Here is a 20,400-nt window from a genome sequence, read left to right as displayed (position 1 = left end):
AACAGAACTAAAAGAGAAAACATCTGCTTAGACTCACTTATCGCAATCTTAAGATGTTAACTGGCAGTCTCTGTATTCAATAATATGGGAAATACAGGAAATACTCAAGGTGTCTTAGCTCTTCAACCACAGCCTTTGTTGCTTTAGTAATATACATGCTTTCATCTGCTCAGTATTTTTTCTTATGGTTACTACATGTTTATTTTTTCTTAAAATATAAAGCCCTACAATGCAGGCACTCTCTTTCCAGCATGCACAGAAAGGAAAAACTTGGTGTCCAATGGCCTCTAGAATCAGACCTGAAAAAGTTCTTAATTAGATTATGGGTTCAGGGGATTGGGGACAGTCACTAAAGAGGTTGAGACAGCAGATGAGGGTTGAAGCACTTTTAATCACAGAAGAGTAAACAATAGTATAAACCGTTAACAGCTCACCCAGTGGCTGTTGTCCTCCAGCCCTCAGCTCACCTGCTCCCCCACCCCACTCCCTGCGTACCACTGAATAAAGAGCAGGGTATCTATCAGCAGCTGTCCATCACTACCAGGTGGCAGGAAGGGGACCTAGCTAGGGGCCACAGCAATCCTGGCCATCCATTCATGGTTGTCTGTTTCTATATAACGTCATGTGAGATATTCCATCTCCAAAGGAGGAACAGTGCAGAAACCTGGAGCTGAACTTAGCTGCTCCATTCAGATGGCCAGAGCTTCAAGAGCCATGGGCAACAAGGGAGGGGACTCTCTGGAGCCAGCATAATTCAAGATGCAGCCAAATCTGGGATTGAGGTGGGTTCAAAGGGGACCAGGCTTGTGCCCCAACCTAGGCAACGAAACTCACGCATATGCACAAATGCATATACACATGTGCGCACATACGCACACACGCACGCGCACACACAGAGAAAATAACATTACTGAAAGAACCTGGAGGATATTAAATACAAAATGACAGAGTTTTTTTAAAAAAAGTGAAAATATTTGCTTGATTCTCCTCAGTGCCCTGCACACCCCTTAGTCACAGGAGTGCAGATGCGGGGAGGCCCAGAGGAGTAGGTTGCCAGCAGCCCTACAAGTCCATCTATGCTGAAGTCCCCATACCAACCACCTTACTCTTCAGCCAGTAGCTGCCTCCCATGTGACCATTCACCCGACCGGCACCATTGCTGGAGCTGCGGCCACAGGGGCCTTTTGTGCTACTGGTCATATCTTCTTCTTCTGAGCTGCTCTCCACATCACTGCGATCATCCTTAGATACCTGGGTGGGATGGTGCCAAAGGTAGAAAAGGTAAGGACAGAACTTTTCTAGAATCATAAGACAGACAAAGCCAAAGCCCACAGAGCCCATGTTTGGGCACTGCTCCCAATCTGGCCTACTTTCTGGTGGCACCTGACTCAAAATACTATCTGGACCACAGAGACTGTTGTGAATATCCTTTGCCTGCTTTCTGGGTTTCTCTCTCATCATCTCTAATTCCGTTCTCAATGGAATAAGTAGCCATCTTGGTAGAGGAGTTTATCTTTCTGGACCAGCCTAAAAGAGCTGAAATCATTCACCCAGTCATGGTTTAGGTTTGCAGAAAACTCCACAGACACCCTTTCTCCTCTTGTACCTCAAAAAAAGAAAAGGTGGGCTTCCCTGGTGGCGCAGTGGTTGGGAGTCCGCCTGCCGATGCAGGGGACACGGGTTCGTGCCCCAGTCCGGGAAGATCCCACATGCCGCGGAGCGGCTGGGCCCATGAGCCATGGCTGCTGAGCCTGCATGTCCGGAGGCTGTGCTCCGCAATGGGAGAGGCCACAATGGTGAGAGGCCCGCGTACCACAAAAAAAAAAAAAAAAAAAAAAAAAGGCCAACACAAACAATACATATGGCTATCATCATTGCTTCTATCTTCTGGTGGTGTGGCCACTGCAGTTTTGGTTATCTAGAGTTTTGCTTTATCCCCAAAGCTGATCCACAACTGGGATCTTCCTGGGCTCAACTATCAACACCCTATGACTAGTGTCATAGGGTGTTGTTACTTCTCTTGAGCAACCCCAAGATACACAGTATGGTGAAAAGAAAAGTAGACTGGCAGTCAGTGAGTAAAAAATCCCAGTCCCAATCATGCTACTCTCTATGAATCTTTACCTTTCAACCTCAGCTTTTTGTTTTATATTTTTAAATGAAGGATTTGGATTAGAGCAGTGTTTTTCAATCTAAACTATCCTGCATACCAAGCAAAGTATTTCAGATTCTCTACCGTGGACCATAAAAGTAAAGGAGAGAAACCCAGTGAAACCTATGTCAGACTTTTGCCCTCCCGAACTGAAGGATAATAAATGTGTGTTTTTGTTATTGTTTTTGTTTTGTTTTTTAAAGTAACTAAGAGAAGGGGGTGAGAAGGAAACAAAACTACAATTGCTGTTGCCAAGGGGTGGGGTAATTGCTTTGGTTAGCTCTAAGATTCTATGGTTTATTATAGCTATCCACCTCTGAATCCAGATAATGAATTGATTATCTGATCTTTAGGAAATTTCCACCAGAGGGCAGTGTGTCTAGATTGGAGGGAAAGGGAGGCTCAAAAAGGAGGGGGGTGCTTCCCTGGTGGCGCAGTGGTTGAGAGTCCGCCTGCCGATGCAGGGGACGCGGGTTCGTGCCCCGGTCCGGGAAGATCCCATATGCCGCGGAGCGGCTGGTCCTGTGGGCCATGGCCGCTGGGCCTGCGCGTCCGGAGCCTGCGCTCCGCAGCGGAAGAGGCCACAACGGTGAGAGGCCCTTGTACCGCCAAAAAAAAAAAAAAAAAAAAAAAAAAGGAGGGGGGCGGTGGGTGGGTGGGTGGGAAGGAAAGGAAAAACAGAAAGGGAAAAAAAAATGAGTAGACTCTAATCTTGCCTCAATTTAGGAAAAAGAATCTTGCAACTTGAGCTCCATTCAACAATGGCCCAACCTGAGCTCCATATAAAATGGCAGAGTTTTTTAAAGGAGTGAAAATATTTGCTTCTTTGATTTTCCTCAGTGCCCTGCACACACCCTAGTCACAGGAGTGCAGATGCGGGGAGGCCCAGAGGAGTAGGCTGCCAGCAGCCCTACAAGTCCATCTATGCTGAAGTCCCCATACCAACCACCTTACTCTTCAGCCAGTAGCTGCCTCCCATGTGACCATTCACCCAACCGGCACCATTGCTGGACTCAGGAGAGATACATGCTCTGATACAACCCAGGGAAACAGAAAGGAAAGCAGGAAGGAAGAGAAACACATTCAGACAGACTGCTTCACTGAACACTACAAGCACAGATACACTTACATGCAAGAGATGAAACTGTCCAGCTCCCACCAGGCATAGAAAAAAGGAAGGAGGTGAGAAAAGAGTGGAGAGTACAGAGTCTGGGTCTAATCCTTCCTGGATAGGTCACCTGGTCAGGAAAGAGCAGGGGAGAAGAGAGATGTCCAGTAGCTACAGCAAGATGCACAGGCACACTGAGCAAGTTCTGAAACCAATTGCAGCCATAAAGAATAGTGACACAAGGGATCATACATTCCTGGGAAACATTCCATCCCTTTGTCCTAGAGTCAGTGTATCCTCTACCAGAGCCCCTCCCCTTGGGATTGTGTATTACCGAAGGCTGAATCCCCAGCCCACAGGCTAATCACCGTCTGACTGCTTCAGAATTTGCAAAATTCAGTTATGAGTTTTATCACTGAATGATCTTTCTTTGTGCTTTTGGGATCTTGGCATAAGATGGGTATTTGAAACCCTAAAGACCTATCTCACTTGAGACCCCTGCCTCATACAACAGTAAGGTGAGATCGGTACTTAGTCCCTTATATAAACCATATCTTGAACATCACAGTGTGGCCATCTTGGGGTGGCTTGTGACTTACCAAACTACTCCTAGACAATCTAACATCTCTGCTTTTATACAGTTTATATCTTGGAGCTCTGCATATGATTTCCTTTGAAAAAAGGCTCCCATGCTAAAAACAAAAATATGAAATCCACAAAGTAGGTAGGTAAGGGGTAGGAAATGGTTGAGGTCATCTCCAAACCTAATCCTGTTTATTATTTTACAATGGTCATTCCTAAGGGACAGGAAGAAGGCAGATCCTTCCTCTGACATCTAAGTCATGTCTTAGATGGCTAAACACTCATACTTAAAGAAAAGATGGAAACTTTGGAGCCCTATGCTCTTTGCTGGGTAATACCTATTTTCCCACCCAGCCCCAAAGAAAGAAGCCATCTTTCATCCTCACCTTTCCTCGGATCAAGGCTTTGAAAGCAATTCGTGCAATTAGGTAGGACCAGATGACATGCAGAACCTGTAGGATCAGGAGAAGGCCATTGAAGAGCCACCAGGAGGGATAGGGCCCGATCATCTCCCAACTCTCAAAGAGGGTCGTGTTCAGAATCCTGTAAGAGGGAGGCCAATGGTCAGATTCCAGAGTCAAAGCCAGACAGATAGGGATGAAGCTGAATTCCCTGGAAAGCAGAACCTTGTGTTTTCTCCCCATACCTTCTATCAGTTGAAGTCGCAGAGATATTCATCCACAGTGAGAAAAGAATAAAGAAAGGGGCCCATGGAGTTTTCTATCTTTAGGGATGAGGAAAGATATAGAAATCTTAGCAACTGATAGAATAAGTCATATTATTAATCACTTCAAATATACAGAGTTTCACAAATTTGGGACACCAATTTTAATCATAATCCTAGAAATTACTCAGATCCTCAGGCACATATAGGACAGCTGGTAGCTGATTCCCTCAGACTAAGGAGAATCTCCAACCCACAGAGTCAATGACTTTGTATCATAAAGTAGTGAGTGTAGAAGTGAGAGTGGTGTATGTGTGTGTTGGTCAGGGCGGGAGACAGGGTATAGAGCAGGAAAACAAGCAAGAGCCTGAGAATTTTGTGATCAGTACAAAAGGCGGCAAAGGAATTACTTAGGCATAAAATGAAGACTGCTCCTCAGAGATGAGTCAGGAGAGCCACAGCTAAGTGAGTTGGATGCTCTCAGTCTAGATCACACCTCACTAGAAATATTGTGCAAGGGAAATGAGGTCCTTTGAGAGTCCATAAAGGGTCAGGTTAGGTCAAGGAAGAAGCAGAGCAATATTTAGGGTTAGGGAACCTTGGTGGTCTGTTCCCTAAACTGGTGAAAGGTATCACCAGTTTATGGCTACGTATCTACCATAGCTCCATAGCCCTAACACTTACCAGAATGGATAGATTCCTAGACGAGTCACCACAAAAATAGCACTGAAGATCACAAAAAGGGTGTCACAGAGACGCTGATACTTGGCATAATTGGCCAGCTTGGCTGCCTGGAGAAAGGAAGACAAGAATTGAGCTGGGGAGAAAGCCAGTTCTCAGGAAGAAAAGTAAAGAAAGAGGAATAGTGAGGAAAGGGGGGTTGGGGTCTTACCTCCAGCAAGAAGTCTGAGGCATCATGTAGACACATGACTAGAGTTCCCACTCGAACCATGTTGTTGATGTAGGAGAAGGTAATGAGCCCAATGGTGGCCAAGTGATGCACAAACATGATCAGGAAGTCCTAGGAAGGAATGGAAATAAAACAGGCAGGTAAAGGCAAGGCCATAGAGCTGCCGGCCAACTCAATGTCCTGCATTGTTCTCAGAGGGTCTTATCCCACCCCTTAGAAGTTCCATTTTGTTTAAATTCTCCCTCAGGGAGCTGCCTAACATTTGACCCAAAACTCTCTACGTCAATGACTGACCCATGATCTACGTTAATATAGCTCAAAACACAGAAAAGAACAATTTTCTTTGGTAGTTGCAGAACATGTAGAGCTTGGATGCTGAGCTGACACTCGGAAATAATTTCCCAGGTGGTAGTCAGGCATACAAGCCTTAGATATTTCAGATATCCTTGAAAGTCTAAGACTCTTCTGCTTTGATAAAGGAAATTTCAACCAAAGGGACCTAACAGAAAGGGGAGGTTTGTGAAAGGGGCAAAGCTAAACTATTCCAAAACAGTTCAGAGACATGCTAAACAATCCATCTTACTACAAGCACTTCCTGCTTTCAGATTTAAAGCTCAAACCTCCTCTTGGGTTCAAATGCCAAGGTTAGCCCTGGAGAAATCTCTAAATACCTGAGTTATTAGACATATCTAATAAATACTTCCCAGCCCAGTGAGGGAGAGAGGGTAGGAGCGGGCAGGTAAATTTGCATCAGAGAAGCAAGGATATAAAGTCTGTGCTCTCCACAGAGACAGATACAATGGTATATTTTAGCTCTTGAGCTGGGGATGAGTTTACAAATACACATTCTAGAATGTTTTAAAACCAACATATGTATTACAAACCTTTTTATATGTGTCATGTATTAAAATAAAATTTTAGTAAGGAGACCTGTGTCTCCTAATCATAGGAGGGTGAAAGGCATCTGAATTGTGTATCAAGCTTCTAGGTTACACAACAACTAATAACCCAGATAAATTTCAATCCATTCCCACAAAGGCTAACTCTGATTTTCCTTACCAAAGATAACCACGAGTTAGTGACAGATTAGGGTTAGAGCTGCTGGAACTGCATTATGTCAGGTGGACACCAATAAAAGGTGAAGATTCTACCCTTTCTGTCTGCTTATAAAAAACTTAAGTCATTTCCAACTTTGCCACTCTGTGGGCAAGTCAACTCACTTCTCTGAAATCTTCGTTTCCTAAACAGTAAGAAAAGGGTAAACTAAATCATCTAAAACCCCTTCCAATTGACATTCTTTAAGTAAGTGGGGTCACCAAGAAGCGAGAACAGAGAGGGAACAAGGGTCCCTAACGCCAAACAAAAGCCAGATCTAGCTTTTCTGGAATCAAGGCTTTTCCTGGATCAGGCTTACTATCCCTACGTTCTGAGCTTAGGGACTAAGCTCAGCCTAAGTTTCCTGAGCTTTGTATATGTAAGAACCTTGCAGAAAATGAGGAAAAGGGTATGCTTCTTTGAAGGTTAACTGTTTTCATCCTGGGCTGCCCTGAATGCCTCAAATATACTTCATCATTAGTCAGGTCTCACTTCTGAGAACATTACAAAGAGCTAAAAGTCCCATTAAACCTACTTTCTCCCTCTTTTGTGGTCCCAATCAGGGCAGAGAATCTATCACAATGACAATAATGATAGCTGCTGGAAAGGAGGATGCAATAAGTCAGGGAGTTGAGGGAGCCAATGTCCTTACCTTTCTTTTAATGTCTGTAAACTGAGAAAACATAAGAGACCAATAGAAAGCCAATTCCATGATATAATAGTAATAAAGCCCATTTGTGAGAGGCTGGAAGAGAGAAAGTAGTAGTTAGACTACCAGCTAGTCAAAGACTCATTCCATCTCCCCAAATTTCTCCATCTCAGAGGACCCATACCCCAAATTATTAAATAACCTTCCTCTCCATCATCTTCCAAGATCTGCAATAGCTAACAGACTTTGGATTGGTGTGGAGACTTAAACCTCTTCCCTTCCACATACACATCTTCAGTTCTCATCTTTCAGAGATCAGATAAGGTTAACACATACTATAGCACAATCAAATCAGTGTGTCTAGAATTCTGGGCAATTAGTGCTTTTCAGGGGATTAAATACACTGAGGCCTTTCTTTCTTCTACTCTGTTAGCAGCCCCCTGACATTTTTCTACTATGGACTAGAACCATAGTAGAAAATCTTGAGGGATTCAAAAGGGACACGTGAACCAGAAAGCACCTCATTAAGTGCCAGGAAGCTGTTTTTCTTTCCAGCCCAATTAGGGTGAATATAGGAACCTGGAACAAACAGATCACTGGATTTCACTGCTTATGAGGACCCCAAAAATAGATACCTGAATATATGACTCAAAGAGACTCAGTCCCTAATCCCTCAAGAATCCCAAGGAAATGTGCCATCTTCCCTTGGGACTGGCAATGTACTCTCCCCAACCCCATCTTACACACACACATAAGACCCCTGTCTTGAAAGGGCTCAGATCCTACCTGATAAGGGTAACTGTGCCAGCATTGTCGGGTGTCCCAGAACCAAGGCGACTAAGAGAAAACAAATAATCCAAGTCAGCCTTTAGAATTCTCCCCTGGCTCATCTATATAATCCCTTTCTCTCTATACTTGGGGCAAAAGAGTTGGGAAAGAAAAAGGAATCCCTCTTGCCAGAATTTAGGGTAACTAAATGGCTAGACTTTTCTTCTAGAACAAGAAAGTGTTATTACAAAGAGAGAAACCATACTTTGAGGTATGTAAGAGCAATGAGAGCTCTAGGATAGTTTCTGGAAACATCACAACCAGTAATATATAGGAAACTGGGAGGCAGGAAGACAATGATTTTATGTAATAACTGAGAGAGAGATCTCCATGCCAAAGATTCACAAGTCAAATGTAATAATCTCTAATGGAGTTTCAATTAAGTCCATTTCATCTAAGTTGTTGAATTTATAACTATTAAATTGCTCATAATATTGCCTTATTATTCTTTCAATGTCTACAGGATATATAGTGATAGCTTCTTTTTTTTTTTTTTTAATTTTTGGCCACACCCCACAGCATGTGGGACCTTAGTTCCCCAACCAGGGATTGAACCTGCACCCCCTGCATTGGAAGGTGGAGTCTTAACATTGGACAACCAGGGAAATCCCCGTGATAGCCTCTTTTTCTCCCTGATACTGATAATTTGTTTTCTTGTTTTTTTCTAATCGTTTATTAATTTTAATTAAACCTTTCAAAGAACCAACTTTTGGCTTTATTAATTTTCTCCATTACTTGTCTAATGCGTATTTCATCGATTTTTGCTTTTTTTTTCTTTTTCCTTTCCTTTAACTTACTTTGGGTTTACTTTGCTCTTCTTTTTCTGGATCTTAAAGTGAAAACTTAGATAATTGATTTTAAAGCTTTCTTCTTTTCTAATATAAACATTTAAATTTATAATTTCCTCTTAAGTATGCTTTAGCTGCATGCCACACATTTTGGTATGTTGTATTTTCAGCATCATTCAATTCACAATGTTTTCTAATTTCCCTATGATTTCTTATTTGATCTTCGGGTTATTTAGAAGAGTTGTTTAACTTCCAAATATTTCTCTAGATATATATATATATATATTTTTAATATGGAACACGTCACGAATTTGCGTATCATCCTTGCGCAGGGGCCGTGCTAATCTTCTCTGTATCATTCCAATTTTAGTATATGTGCTGCCGGAGCGAGCACTCTAGATATCTTTTTATTATTAATTTGATTTCTATTTTAATTCCATTACGGTCAGAGAACACATTTTGTAAGATTTCAATATTTTAAAATTTGCTAAGACTAATTTTATGGCCTAACATATGGTTTATCTTAGTTGGTGTTCCATGTGCACTTGAAAATAATACATATTCTTCAGCTGTTGGTGTAGTGTCCTATAAATGTCAATTAGGCCAAATTGGTTGATTGTGTTGTTTAAATCTTCTACATCTTCAGTGATTTTTGTCTAGTGATTTAGTCAATTATGAAGAGTATTAAAATCTCCAAATATGATTGTATATTTGTCTATTCTCTTCCTTTTCCCTTCCTTCTGCCTCTTTATGTTTCATGTATTTTGAAGCCTCAAGTATTGCATTTAGAGGAAAATAGTGTGGTACAGTGAAAAAAAAAAGGACTCATGAATCAAAAAGCCGGAAATTCTTCTTTGACTCTGACAATTAACTGAAAAGCAGGAATAATACCTGTTTTACCCACTTTAATGAGTTACTGACTTCATTTCTGTAATGTCTCCTCCTTGAAAGAACAGGACTTTTGTCAAGTGCTTTGTAAACCATCACGTACTATGCTGATTTAATTAATTTTTTTTATTATTAGCATTATTTATGGGAGAAACAGTAGAGTCACGAGGTTACTGATGTCAGGCCCCAGACAGAAGACAATCTATTTAGCTTATCACAAGAAAAAAAAAAATCACAAGAAAAAAAAAAAATGGAGTGAGGGACAAAATCTAAAGGTATTTAACTCTTACCTCCAGGGATGTAGGCATGATTAGAACCCAACAGAGAACCAGAGAAAGTTCAGACTCACCGACCAGAGAAATCTAACTCCATAGCAGAATATACATAAATAAAAAGTGAATCTCCACCTGGATGGGCAAGAAGTAGAAGTTAGATAAATATTCACTCAGAAGAAAGTCTGTGAAGTAAAGAAGTCAAGAGAGCAGATTTGGGGATAAGACAGTTACTGGTAAGAAATTAAGTTCCCATAATAGGGACAAATACTGTTACCGAAAAAGCCAAAGAGATAAAAATCTTCCAGCCTCTGTTTAAAATAGATTTCCACAAGTGTATACTGGCTTTAGTAAAGTTTCTTCCATATTAGACTCTCTGATGATAGTGCCAATTATTTTTTTTGCATGACAATGAGAAATACAGTGCTCGGTGTCCAGAGGATAATCAGCAAAAACCCAGTGAAATGGATTATAGTATGTCCAGAAAAGGGATGCTTCCCACTAAAATGTCAATTTAGATCAAGCTGGTACTATCTCTACCAAGGTGTACAAGGGTATGCATATCTACCTATGTAAGTGCCGGTATAGGAATTCATTCCCAATTTATTTGGGAAAGGGGAACAAAATGGAACTACATCTAGCTTAGCGGCAAGCATGTCCAAGAAACTAAGGGTGATCAGGCTTCCCGTTCTCTTCTTCCCAGCCTATAATAGAGTTAGCCCTCCACATCTATTGACTGTTATCCTAACAAGAGAAGTGATTTCCAAAAAGAACACCTTAGTCCAGTCATACTCCACCCTTCTCCTCACTCCCCACCTCCTTCTGCACACCTACATGCTTTCACAGAATTTAGTGAGCGTTGGGGGCTTGTCCTGATTCCTCCGATGGCGAAACCAGCATTGGATTTTTCGGACATCCCAGTCCAGTTGCTTTGACAGGCCCTCCAGCCTTTTCTCATCAGGATACTGCAGATGTATGACCAGAGTCAGAACATCCCTTTTTCTTCAAACCTCTCATTAAATCCCTTTGACTAGCTGAGTGGCAAAGCGGCAATAACTATAGTGACTTAAGTAATGTCTTTCTTTCCAGGTTTCATCCCCAAAGTCATTTTTAGTATGAAGTACTATTTTACACATCAAGGACCTTTACCATTCATCTATACACATCCTTGTTTGGTCTTCTCCCTCCAGCCCAAGCTAAGTAAAAAGAGATGTTAAAACCCAACCGCAAAGGCTATTAGTACCATCTCCATTTGATTATGCAACTAGGTAATGACAAGAGCTGGAGCAGGGAAAAACAAAATCAAACTATCATGTGTGTCTGGGGGAGAAGGAGAGGTGGTGGTGGCTGCTAGGCCTAAAACTCAAATGTATGTAAACTTGACTTATTTAAGGAATCCTGGCCCAAAGGTATTTCCCTGAGTGGATAAAGTTTTCCTAATAGCTCTATGGACTACCCAAATGTGAAAGATCATCCCATCCTATCCCTACCCTTGGAAATACTTGCTCTTTTATCCTCCCCTGCCCTATGGGATAAACCCCCACACGAATCTTCCTCTGTTTCTTTGCCCACTTACCTTGGTAACAGATATGAACACCTTTTCAAGGATGGCATTAGGTTGGGCCTGATAAGGACCACTGTCCTGGATGCCAACATGGAGTGCACAGGGTTTGGCAATAAACCTGTAATGGAGAAAACCCAAAAGCCAATTCTAAAAACGGTTTGCTAAGCATGAAGCAAAGATCCTGATTAGGGGACTGATAAGAGCAAAAAGGGGAAACACTTGGCTGGGAGCCAGGACTTTTTGATTTAGTTCTGGATTCTGCCATTGACTCACTTGAGAAGTGACCTGTTTAAGAAATATTGGAACATAAGCTCTCTTTCCATTTTTCCCTGGCTTCCCTTATCACATCTTGAGCTTTAGAGTCAGAGAGACCTAGATCAAATCACTAGTCTACCATTTACTGCCTGTATGAACTTGGGCAACTTATTTAATCTTGCTAAAGCTCAGTTTTTTCATCTATAAGATTAAGATTCTTGCTACTCAACATAAGGCCAACAGATAAGCAGCATTACTGGTTTCTCCTAGAAGCTTTTTAGAAATACAGAATCTTGAACCCCCTCTCAGACCAGCAAAATCAGAATCTGCACTAACAAGATTCCCAAGGGATTCATATTCCCATTAAAATGTTAGAAGTGGGTCTACTTTACATGAATCTTGCAGGTACAATCATATTACATATATGAAGACCGTGACACAAGGAAAGTGCTTAATAAATGGTAATTTCCCTTATATCAGATGATCAAGAAGATCTTAATTGGAGGGAAAAGTAGAACTGAGACTGAGCTCTTCCTAAACACAAATATCCCGGGTCATGGTCACCTTCCTGCCTAATCAAAAGACTATACGGAAATACTTTGAACTTTCAGAAGCTCTGAAGAAAGAAAATGGGAAACTACGAAGAGTGGTAAGAAGGAAATTACCTATTAGTACTCAATTCTAGTCCCAGATCTACCACTAATAAGTCACATAAACTTGGTCAAGTCACTTAATTCTTGGGTTTTGGGTCAAGTCACTTAATTCTTGGGTTTTGGTTTTGTCGTCTAAAAGAAGGGGTTATATGAGATGACGTATAAGTTTTTTTTTCTCAGGCTTCCCTGGTGCCGCAGTGGTTAAGAATCCGCCTGCCAACGCAGGGGACACAGGTTCGATCCCTGGTCTGGGAAGATCCCACATGCTGCGGAGCAACTAAGCCCATGCGCCACAACTACTGAGCCTGAGCTCTAGAGCCCGTGAACCACAACTACTGAGCCCACATGCCACAACTACTGAAGCCCACGTGCCTAGAGCCCATGCTCTGCAACAAGAGAAGCCACCACAATGAGAAGCCCGCACACCACAATAAAGAGTAGCCCCCGCTTGCCAAAACTAGAGAAAGCCCACATGCAGCAACCAACACAGCCAAAAAAAAATAAAATAAATAAATAAATTTTAAAAATAAAAGATTTTTTTCTCTTTCTAAGATTCCATGGTGATATCATTGATTATAACTAACTTACAACTTTTACATCTTTGAAAACTGAGGAATTATTCCTTGGTTCTGCAAGAAAGATCTCTCTGTTCTCCACAACTATAGATTTTTATGAGCCTCAGCTCTAGGAAAAGCTTTATGTAGTAACTTTCAGAATAAGTCAAAACCAGTTCTAGCTCTCTTAGCATCTTAGGGAGTCTCATGATGAAATTATAACTGGGAGGTGTAAGATGGGATGCTCTTGACCTATTTTCTTGATCTGCATTCGAATCCAGAATTTATCTCTAAGGGAGGGACTGAAAACAAGAAACTTTGTTTATTGTCTTCCTCTATGAAAACTTCTTTTACCTTTATCACCAAAGTTCCTGAGCCATGGGGAAGCATTGATTCAGATAAAGTAAGCAACATCTACAACCCATTCTTTTCTCTCTTTTGCACCGGTGGTATAAAAGTTTCATTCAAATGCCAGTGCTAACAGATACTTTAATTTATACTTCCTGGTATATAACTCTGTATACAAATATTTAAAACTCCCATTCATGTTTAAACTCCTTGTGAACACAGACAATACTGTTTTTGTATTTATCAAGGTTCTGTACTCAGCAGTTGCTCAGCAATTGACAAGGAACAGGTCTAGTGAATTCCACCCTTGTTCTGTTGGAGCTCAGTTTGGACCCAGCATTGATCAGCATCCAGAAGAGTAATTAAGGCAGCCATTCTTGGGACTTCCCTGGTAGTTTAGTGGTTAGGACTCCGTGTTTCCACTGCAGGGGGCGCAGGTTCGACCCCTGGTCCAGGAACTATGATCCCACATGCCGTGCACGGCCAGAAAAAAAAAAAACAAAAAAAAAACGGCAGCCATTCTTTGCTGTTGAGTTGGTGCCGTATCAGAGATAAAAGCATTGAATCCTCTCTCCCTGTCTCCTCCCACCTACATTAATTGAATGAAGAGGTAGATCCAAGAACAAAAAATTGCCTTTCCAATTCCTACTCTTACTCCCGGATCCAGGCCTCTTCCTCAATGCAGTCAGGTGATTAAAGGCCCTGGGGTTAGACAGATTTTACCAGCTAAGAGACTTTGTGAAAGCTACTCACCTATAGAATAAGGATAATTATATCTGCTTCACAGGTTTATTTTAAAGATGAGATGACATGATGCATGCCTAACCCAGTACCTGACACTTTGTAAACATTCATTAAAAGGCAGCTATTATTATTTTTACTAGGAACAGATAGTTCAGTGTGGGTACTCCCTGATAGTACCTCCAGCAAAGTGAGAAGAGCAAGAAACCCTCTTTCACACAGCAGAGATGGGTTTGTACCCTGATCACTTGGGTGAAGCCAAGATTGCTTTATTATCTAGACCTTGAAGCAAACTTAATATCCTAGAGTTGTCATAAGCTCACATCCTGCCCTCATTGGTTCAGAGTTCAATGAAAGACAAAGCTACTGGCATCAAGTCAGTGAGAGCTGTAAGACTCTAAGAAAATTTGTTTATTTGACAAATATTTATTGGGCACTGATTTTGTGCTATAGCATGAAGCACAAAACCAAAAATAAGGACTTACGATTGGAAAATAATTTTTAAAAAAATATTTATTTATTTAATCATTTATTTGGCTGTACCAGGTCTTAGCTGCAGCACGAAGGATCTTCATTGTGGCATGTTTAGTTGCAGCACACGGGCTTCTTAGTTGCGGCATGCGAACTCGTAGTTGCCACATGCCTGTGGGATCTAGTTCACTGACCGGGATTGAACCCGGGCCCCCTGCATTGGGAGTGCAGATTCCTACCCACTGGACCACCAGGGAAGTCCGAACAATTTTTTCTGTGATAAAAAACTTCAAATCAGGGGACTCCCCTGGCGGTCCAGTGGTTAAGGCTCCATGCTTCCACTGCAGGGGGTGCAGGTTGGATCCCTGGTTGGGAAACTAAGATCCCACATGCCATGCAGTGCAACCAAAAAAAACAAAATTCAAATCAGAACTTTGAGAAAGTTCACACCTAGTCATGTGTTCATTCTACATCATTCACCTGGCATTTAGTATAACTTATAAAATAGGTTGGTCAAACTCCAAAGAGCCTAGCATTAGCATTCACCCTTTCTGTTAAATCAGCTCTTCTCAAAGCGTGCCTGGAGACCTCTGAGACCCTTTTCAGGAGCTCTGCAAGGTCAAAATTACTCTCATAATTCTATAGTTTCATAATAATTCTTTTCTCTCTCATTCTCTCATGAGTGTACAGTGGAATTTTCCACAGCTTACATGACATATAGCAACAGATAGAATGCAGAAATGATATGAGACTACAGCTACCAGATATTAAAGAGACTCACAAAAATGTAAAATAATGCTATCCTCACATATTTTTGTTTTGGAAAAGTAATTTTTCATAAAACGTTAGTTATATTACCAATACAATCAATGTATCGTAATTTATAAGTTAATTAATAGATACAATTTAAAAATTTTTCTATTTTAATTTCTAAAACAGTACATATTGGTAGATATTATCCATATAAGCAAAAACTCTCTGGGGTCCTTGATAACTTTTAATAGTGTAAAAGATTCCTGACATCATAGTTTGAAAACTGCTGTGCTGGACAACATTGTCAAACTTATCTTGTGATTTTCTGTCCTCTCCAGTATCAATGTTACCCAAGTTTTAAAATAATTTGTAAGACCAGACTACCCTTTGCCTGCATATCTGAATAAGTAGGCATCTAGTGGTCTATAATGGTAAACTACTCCTTTCCACTTGCCACTCCAGGAACATAAGTTTAGTGACCCAACCTGATTGTACTGTATCTGTCCTGCTCTAGAGAGACCATTTGATTCTGCCCCTTTCCTGTCCTCCAGATACATGGCAGCAGCTGACCTAAGCCCGGGTTAATTAAGATGAAATTACTCACTACTTTGCTTTTTCACACCAAAGACAAGAGCTATATCAACAATTCTATCTTTGTGACCCATTGTAACATCATTGACGGATATGAACTATACACAAATATATTCAAAAGTCTAGATCGAGCTTCTCAACTAGTGTGTCATGGAAAGTAACACAGATGGGTTATACTTATGTTGAGATACTGCTCTTAGCTCTCAGGGTGGTCCATGGGGTGTGTGGTAGCCAGACACCCTTGTCTGTAGCCTTTGGCCTCATATACCCCACTGTGCATGCACATATTATTTTCTATGTGTGCAGCAACATGATTGGGTTGGGAAGCACTGGCTTAGATCAATTTCTGGAAAAACATAAAAATGTCGAAATTGATATATAAAAAAGAAAAATAACCATTAAAGAAACTGAAATAGAAAACAAGATGAAGAAGGGAAAAATAACAATAAAAAGAGAAAGGTCTTATCCAGACTGATGAAGATGGTATATCATTAGGTGAAGAGTATTGAGTAACTAAATATTTTGAACCTGAATACTCCCTCCACCACCCTCCACATAGAGAGACAGACAGACAGACACACACACACACACACACACACACAAACATGGAGAGAAGAGAACTGAGATATTTAGAGGCAAATGCAGAATCCCATAGAAAACATTCAGAAAGTCCTTTCTCTATACAACTGAATTTTTTTTTTTGGCCGTCCACTCGGCTTGCAGGATCTTAGTTCCCCAACCAGGGACTGAATCCGATCCCTCAGTCAGTGAAAGCGCAGAGTCGTAACCACTGGACTGCCAGGGAATTCGCTACAACTGAATTCTTAATAAACCAATCACATTAAAAAATGTAAGTAACTTCTAAAGAGTTGAAAGAGAAGAAGAAAATAAAAAGGACACTCGGGGGTGGAGTCAAGATGGCGAACTAGGAGGATGCGGAATTCCCGTCTCCTCACAACTAGGGCACCTACCAGGCACCAGAGGGGGACCACAGACACCTAAAGGGACGGGAGGAACCCCCAGTGACCCGGTAGTGCGTGGGGGGAGTGAAGGGGGAGGAGAAGTGGAGGCCAGATGTGACTGGTGCCCCTGAAGGGTGGCTGCGGGAGGGGAAAACGGGGAAATTGGGAGACCATTGGGAGGGCAGAGGATCAAAAGGGAGTGTGGCCAGGTTTCCCCTGCCCACCTGCTGAGATCCCAGGCCCGATCCTCTGCCCACCTAGGCCCCCTCCAGCCCCACAAGTCCTGAGGGAGTGGGAGGGAGAGAAGGGGGAGCAAAAGTAAAGGCCAGACCTCCAGGACCAGCTCCCCGAGGGGTGGCTGGGAGAGGGGAGGAGTTCCTACACCCAGCGGGACCCACCCATGGTTAGGGGTCCAGTGGCGATGGGGGAGACCCTGGGGGAGACGGTGGGGGAGGGGCACGAAGGAACGGAGCCAGTGCTTACCCTGTCCACTTAGGCACCGGGAAGCCTGTTGGGCTCCTGGACCTAATCTTCTGCCCTCGGAGCCTCCCTCCTGCTGTGCAGAGCCCAAGCCCCGCCCCTACACCCCAACCCAGGGCCCCGACTCTACACTCGGAAACCCCCTCCAACGAGCTGGGCCTAAACCCCACCCACACACCCTCACTCAGCGCCCTACCTCCAAACAAGGGAACTCCACACTCCTGAGGCCCTCCTTTGGACATGCTGCCTCTCCTCCTCCCCACAGGTCCTAAGCAGAGGCCACACCCCACGCTTAAACGTCACCCACCTAGGCCCAACCCCATGCTCAAACGTGACACCCCACCGGCCTAGGCCCCGCCCCATCATAAACACCGCCCCTGCCTAAGTGCCACCCCAGCCTAAACTCCGCCTCCACGGCCAAGGCTTTTTTTTTTTCTTTTCTTTTTTCCTCTTTTAGATTAGGGTTCTGTTTTACATTGTTGATTCATTGTTGTTGATTCTTTCATATTTTTATTTTTTCCTAATAAATCTTTTATTTTTCTAATTTTATTTTATTCTTTATACTTTGTTATTGTTCTCTCCTTTTGGCTTGCCCCCCCAACTCACCCTTTTTTTTTTTTTCTTTTTCTGTTGTGGTTTTATTTTACCTTGTTGCAGTTGTTTCAATTATAGTTTTATTTTTCCTAATATAATTTTTATCTTTCTATTTTGTTTTTTCTCTTTCATATTGTACTGCTCCTTTTTTTCTTTCTTTTTTTTTTTTTTTAACCATGCCACAAAGCTTGCGGGATCTTGGTTCCCAGGCCAGAGGTTGGGCCCGAGCTCCTGTGGTGGGAGCTCCAAGTCCAAACCGCTGGACTAACACAGAAACTCAGACCCCAGGGAATATCAGTTGGAGTGAAACAACAAATGAAATGACAAAAAAATATGTTACAGACGAAGGAGCAAGGTAAAAACCTACAAGACCAAATAAATGAAGACGAAATGGGCAACCTACCTGAAAAAGAATTCAGAGTAATGATAGTAAAGATGATCCAAAATCTTGGAAACAGAATGGAGAAAATACAAGAAACATTCAACAAGGATCTAGAAGAATTAAAGAGCTAACAAACAATGGTGAACAACACAATAAATGAAATTAAAAATACTCTAGAAGTAATCAATAACCAAATAACTGAGGCAGAAGAACAGATAAGTGAACTGGAAGATAAAATGGTGGAAATAACTGCCAGGGAGCAGAATAAAGAAAAAAGAATAAAAAGAATTGAGGACAGTCTCAGAGACCTCTGGAACAACATTAAACACAACAACATTCGAATTATAGGGGTCCCAGAAGAAAAAGAGAAAAAGAAAGGATCTGAGAAAATATTTTAAGAGATTATAGTCAAAAACTTCCCTAACATGGAAAGGAAATAGTCAACCAAGTCCAGGAAGCACAGAGAGTACCATACAGGATAAATCCAAAGAAAAACATGCCGAGAAACATATTAATCAAACTATCAAAAATTAAATACAAAGAAAAAATATTAAAAGCAGCAAGGGAAAAGCAAAAGACACATATTAATCAAACTATCAAAAATTAAATACAAAGAAAAAATATTAAAAGCAGCAAGGGAAAAGCAACAAATAACATACAAGGGAATCCCCATAAGGTTAACAGCTGATCTTGCAGCAGAAACTCTGCAAGCCAGAAAGGGTGGCAGGAAATATTTAAAATGATGAAAGGGAAAAACCTACAACCAGGATTACACTACCCAGCAAGGATCTCATTCAGATTCGATGGAGAAATTAAAACCTTTACAGATAAGCAAAAGTTAAGAGAATTCAGCACTACCAAACCAGCTTTACAACAAATGCTAAAGAAACTTCCCTAGGCAGGAAACACAAGAAGAGGAAAAGACCTACAAAAACAAACCCACAACAATTAAGAAAATGTAATAGGAACATACATATCGATAATTACCTTAAATGTAAATGGATTAAATGCTCCAAGCAAAAGAAACAGGCTTGCTGAATGGATACAAAAACGAGACCCATATATATGTTGACTACAAGAGACCCACATCAGACCTAGGGACACATACAGACAGAAACTGAGGGGATGGAAAAAGATATTCCATGCAAATGGACATCAAAAGAAAGCTAGAATAGCAATACTCATACCAGACAAATTAGACTTTAAAATAAAGACTGCTATAAGAGACAAAGAAGGACACTACATAATGATCAAGGGATCAATCCAAGAAGATATATAACAATTGTATACATGTGCCCAACACAGGAGCATAAGGCAAATGCCAACAGCCATACATAAGGCAAATGCTAACAGCCATAAAAGGGGAAATCGACAGTAACACAGTCATAGTAGGGGACTTTAACACCCCACTTTCACCAATGGACAGATCATCCAAAATGAAAATAAATAAGGAAACACAAGCTTTAAATGACACATTAAATAAGATGGACTTAATTGATATTTATAGGACATTCCATGCAGAAACAACAGAATACACTTTCTTCTCAAGGGCTCATGGAACATTCTCCAGGATAGAGCATACCCTGGGTCACAAATCAAGCCTTGGTAAATTCAAGAAAATTCAAGTATCTTTTCCGACCACAGTGCTATGAGACTATATATCAATTACAGGAAAAAAAACTGTAAAAAATACAAACACATGGAAAAAGCAGTTCTAAGAGGGAAGTTTATAGCAATACAATCCTACCTTAAGAAACAGGAAACATCTCGAATAAACAACCTACCTTTGCACCTAAAGCAATTAGAGAAAGAAGAACAAAAAAACCCCAAAGTTAGCAGAAGGAAAGAAATCATAAAGATCAGATCAGAAATGAATGAAAAAGAAATGAAGGAAACAATAGCAAAGATCAATAAAACTAAAAGCTGGTTCTTTGAGAAGATAAACAAAATTGATAAACCATTAGCCAGACTCATCAAGTAAAAAAGGGAGAACACTCAAATCAACAGAATTAGAAATGAAAAAGAAGTAGCAACTGACAGTGCAGAAATACAAAGGATTAGGAGAGATTACTACAAGCAAATATATGCCAATAAAATGGACAACCTGGAAGAAATG

At 41.3% G+C, this 20,400-nt stretch overlaps 1 protein-coding gene and 1 non-coding gene across 3 annotated transcripts in view; both read right to left on the bottom strand.

Moving 5' to 3' along the window:
• Positions 1-371: 371 nt before the first annotated feature.
• CERS5 (ceramide synthase 5) overlaps positions 372-20,400 on the bottom strand; it is a 35,760-nt gene continuing 15,731 nt past the window's right edge. Inside the window, exons 2-11 of one of the 2 annotated variants that reach the window (XM_028491355.2) lie at positions 11,513-11,618; positions 10,771-10,901; positions 10,014-10,071; positions 7,947-7,997; positions 7,164-7,256; positions 5,399-5,527; positions 5,191-5,297; positions 4,229-4,385; positions 3,282-3,390; positions 372-1,251 (exon numbers count right to left, since the gene is read on the bottom strand). In XM_028491355.2, coding sequence (XP_028347156.1) covers positions 1,244-1,251; positions 3,282-3,390; positions 4,229-4,385; positions 5,191-5,297; positions 5,399-5,527; positions 7,164-7,256; positions 7,947-7,997; positions 10,014-10,071; positions 10,771-10,901; positions 11,513-11,618 — 949 coding nt within the window. In that variant the 3' untranslated portion in view covers positions 372-1,243. The remainder of the gene's footprint in view (positions 1,252-3,281; positions 3,391-4,228; positions 4,386-5,190; positions 5,298-5,398; positions 5,528-7,163; positions 7,257-7,946; positions 7,998-10,013; positions 10,072-10,770; positions 10,902-11,512; positions 11,619-20,400) is intronic. The other variant, XM_024122883.3, reaches the window with a different exon arrangement.
• LOC112064730 (U6 spliceosomal RNA) lies at positions 9,064-9,170 on the bottom strand. Its single transcript, XR_002891632.1, has one exon. It is a non-coding gene; the product is annotated as a U6 spliceosomal RNA (small nuclear RNA).

This window comes from Physeter macrocephalus, chromosome 6 (genome assembly GCF_002837175.3).
Source record: "Physeter macrocephalus isolate SW-GA chromosome 6, ASM283717v5, whole genome shotgun sequence".
Classification (NCBI taxonomy): domain Eukaryota; kingdom Metazoa; phylum Chordata; class Mammalia; order Artiodactyla; family Physeteridae; genus Physeter; species Physeter macrocephalus.
Note: the sequence above shows the minus strand (reverse complement) of the source record. Positions and strands in the feature narration are given on the sequence as shown.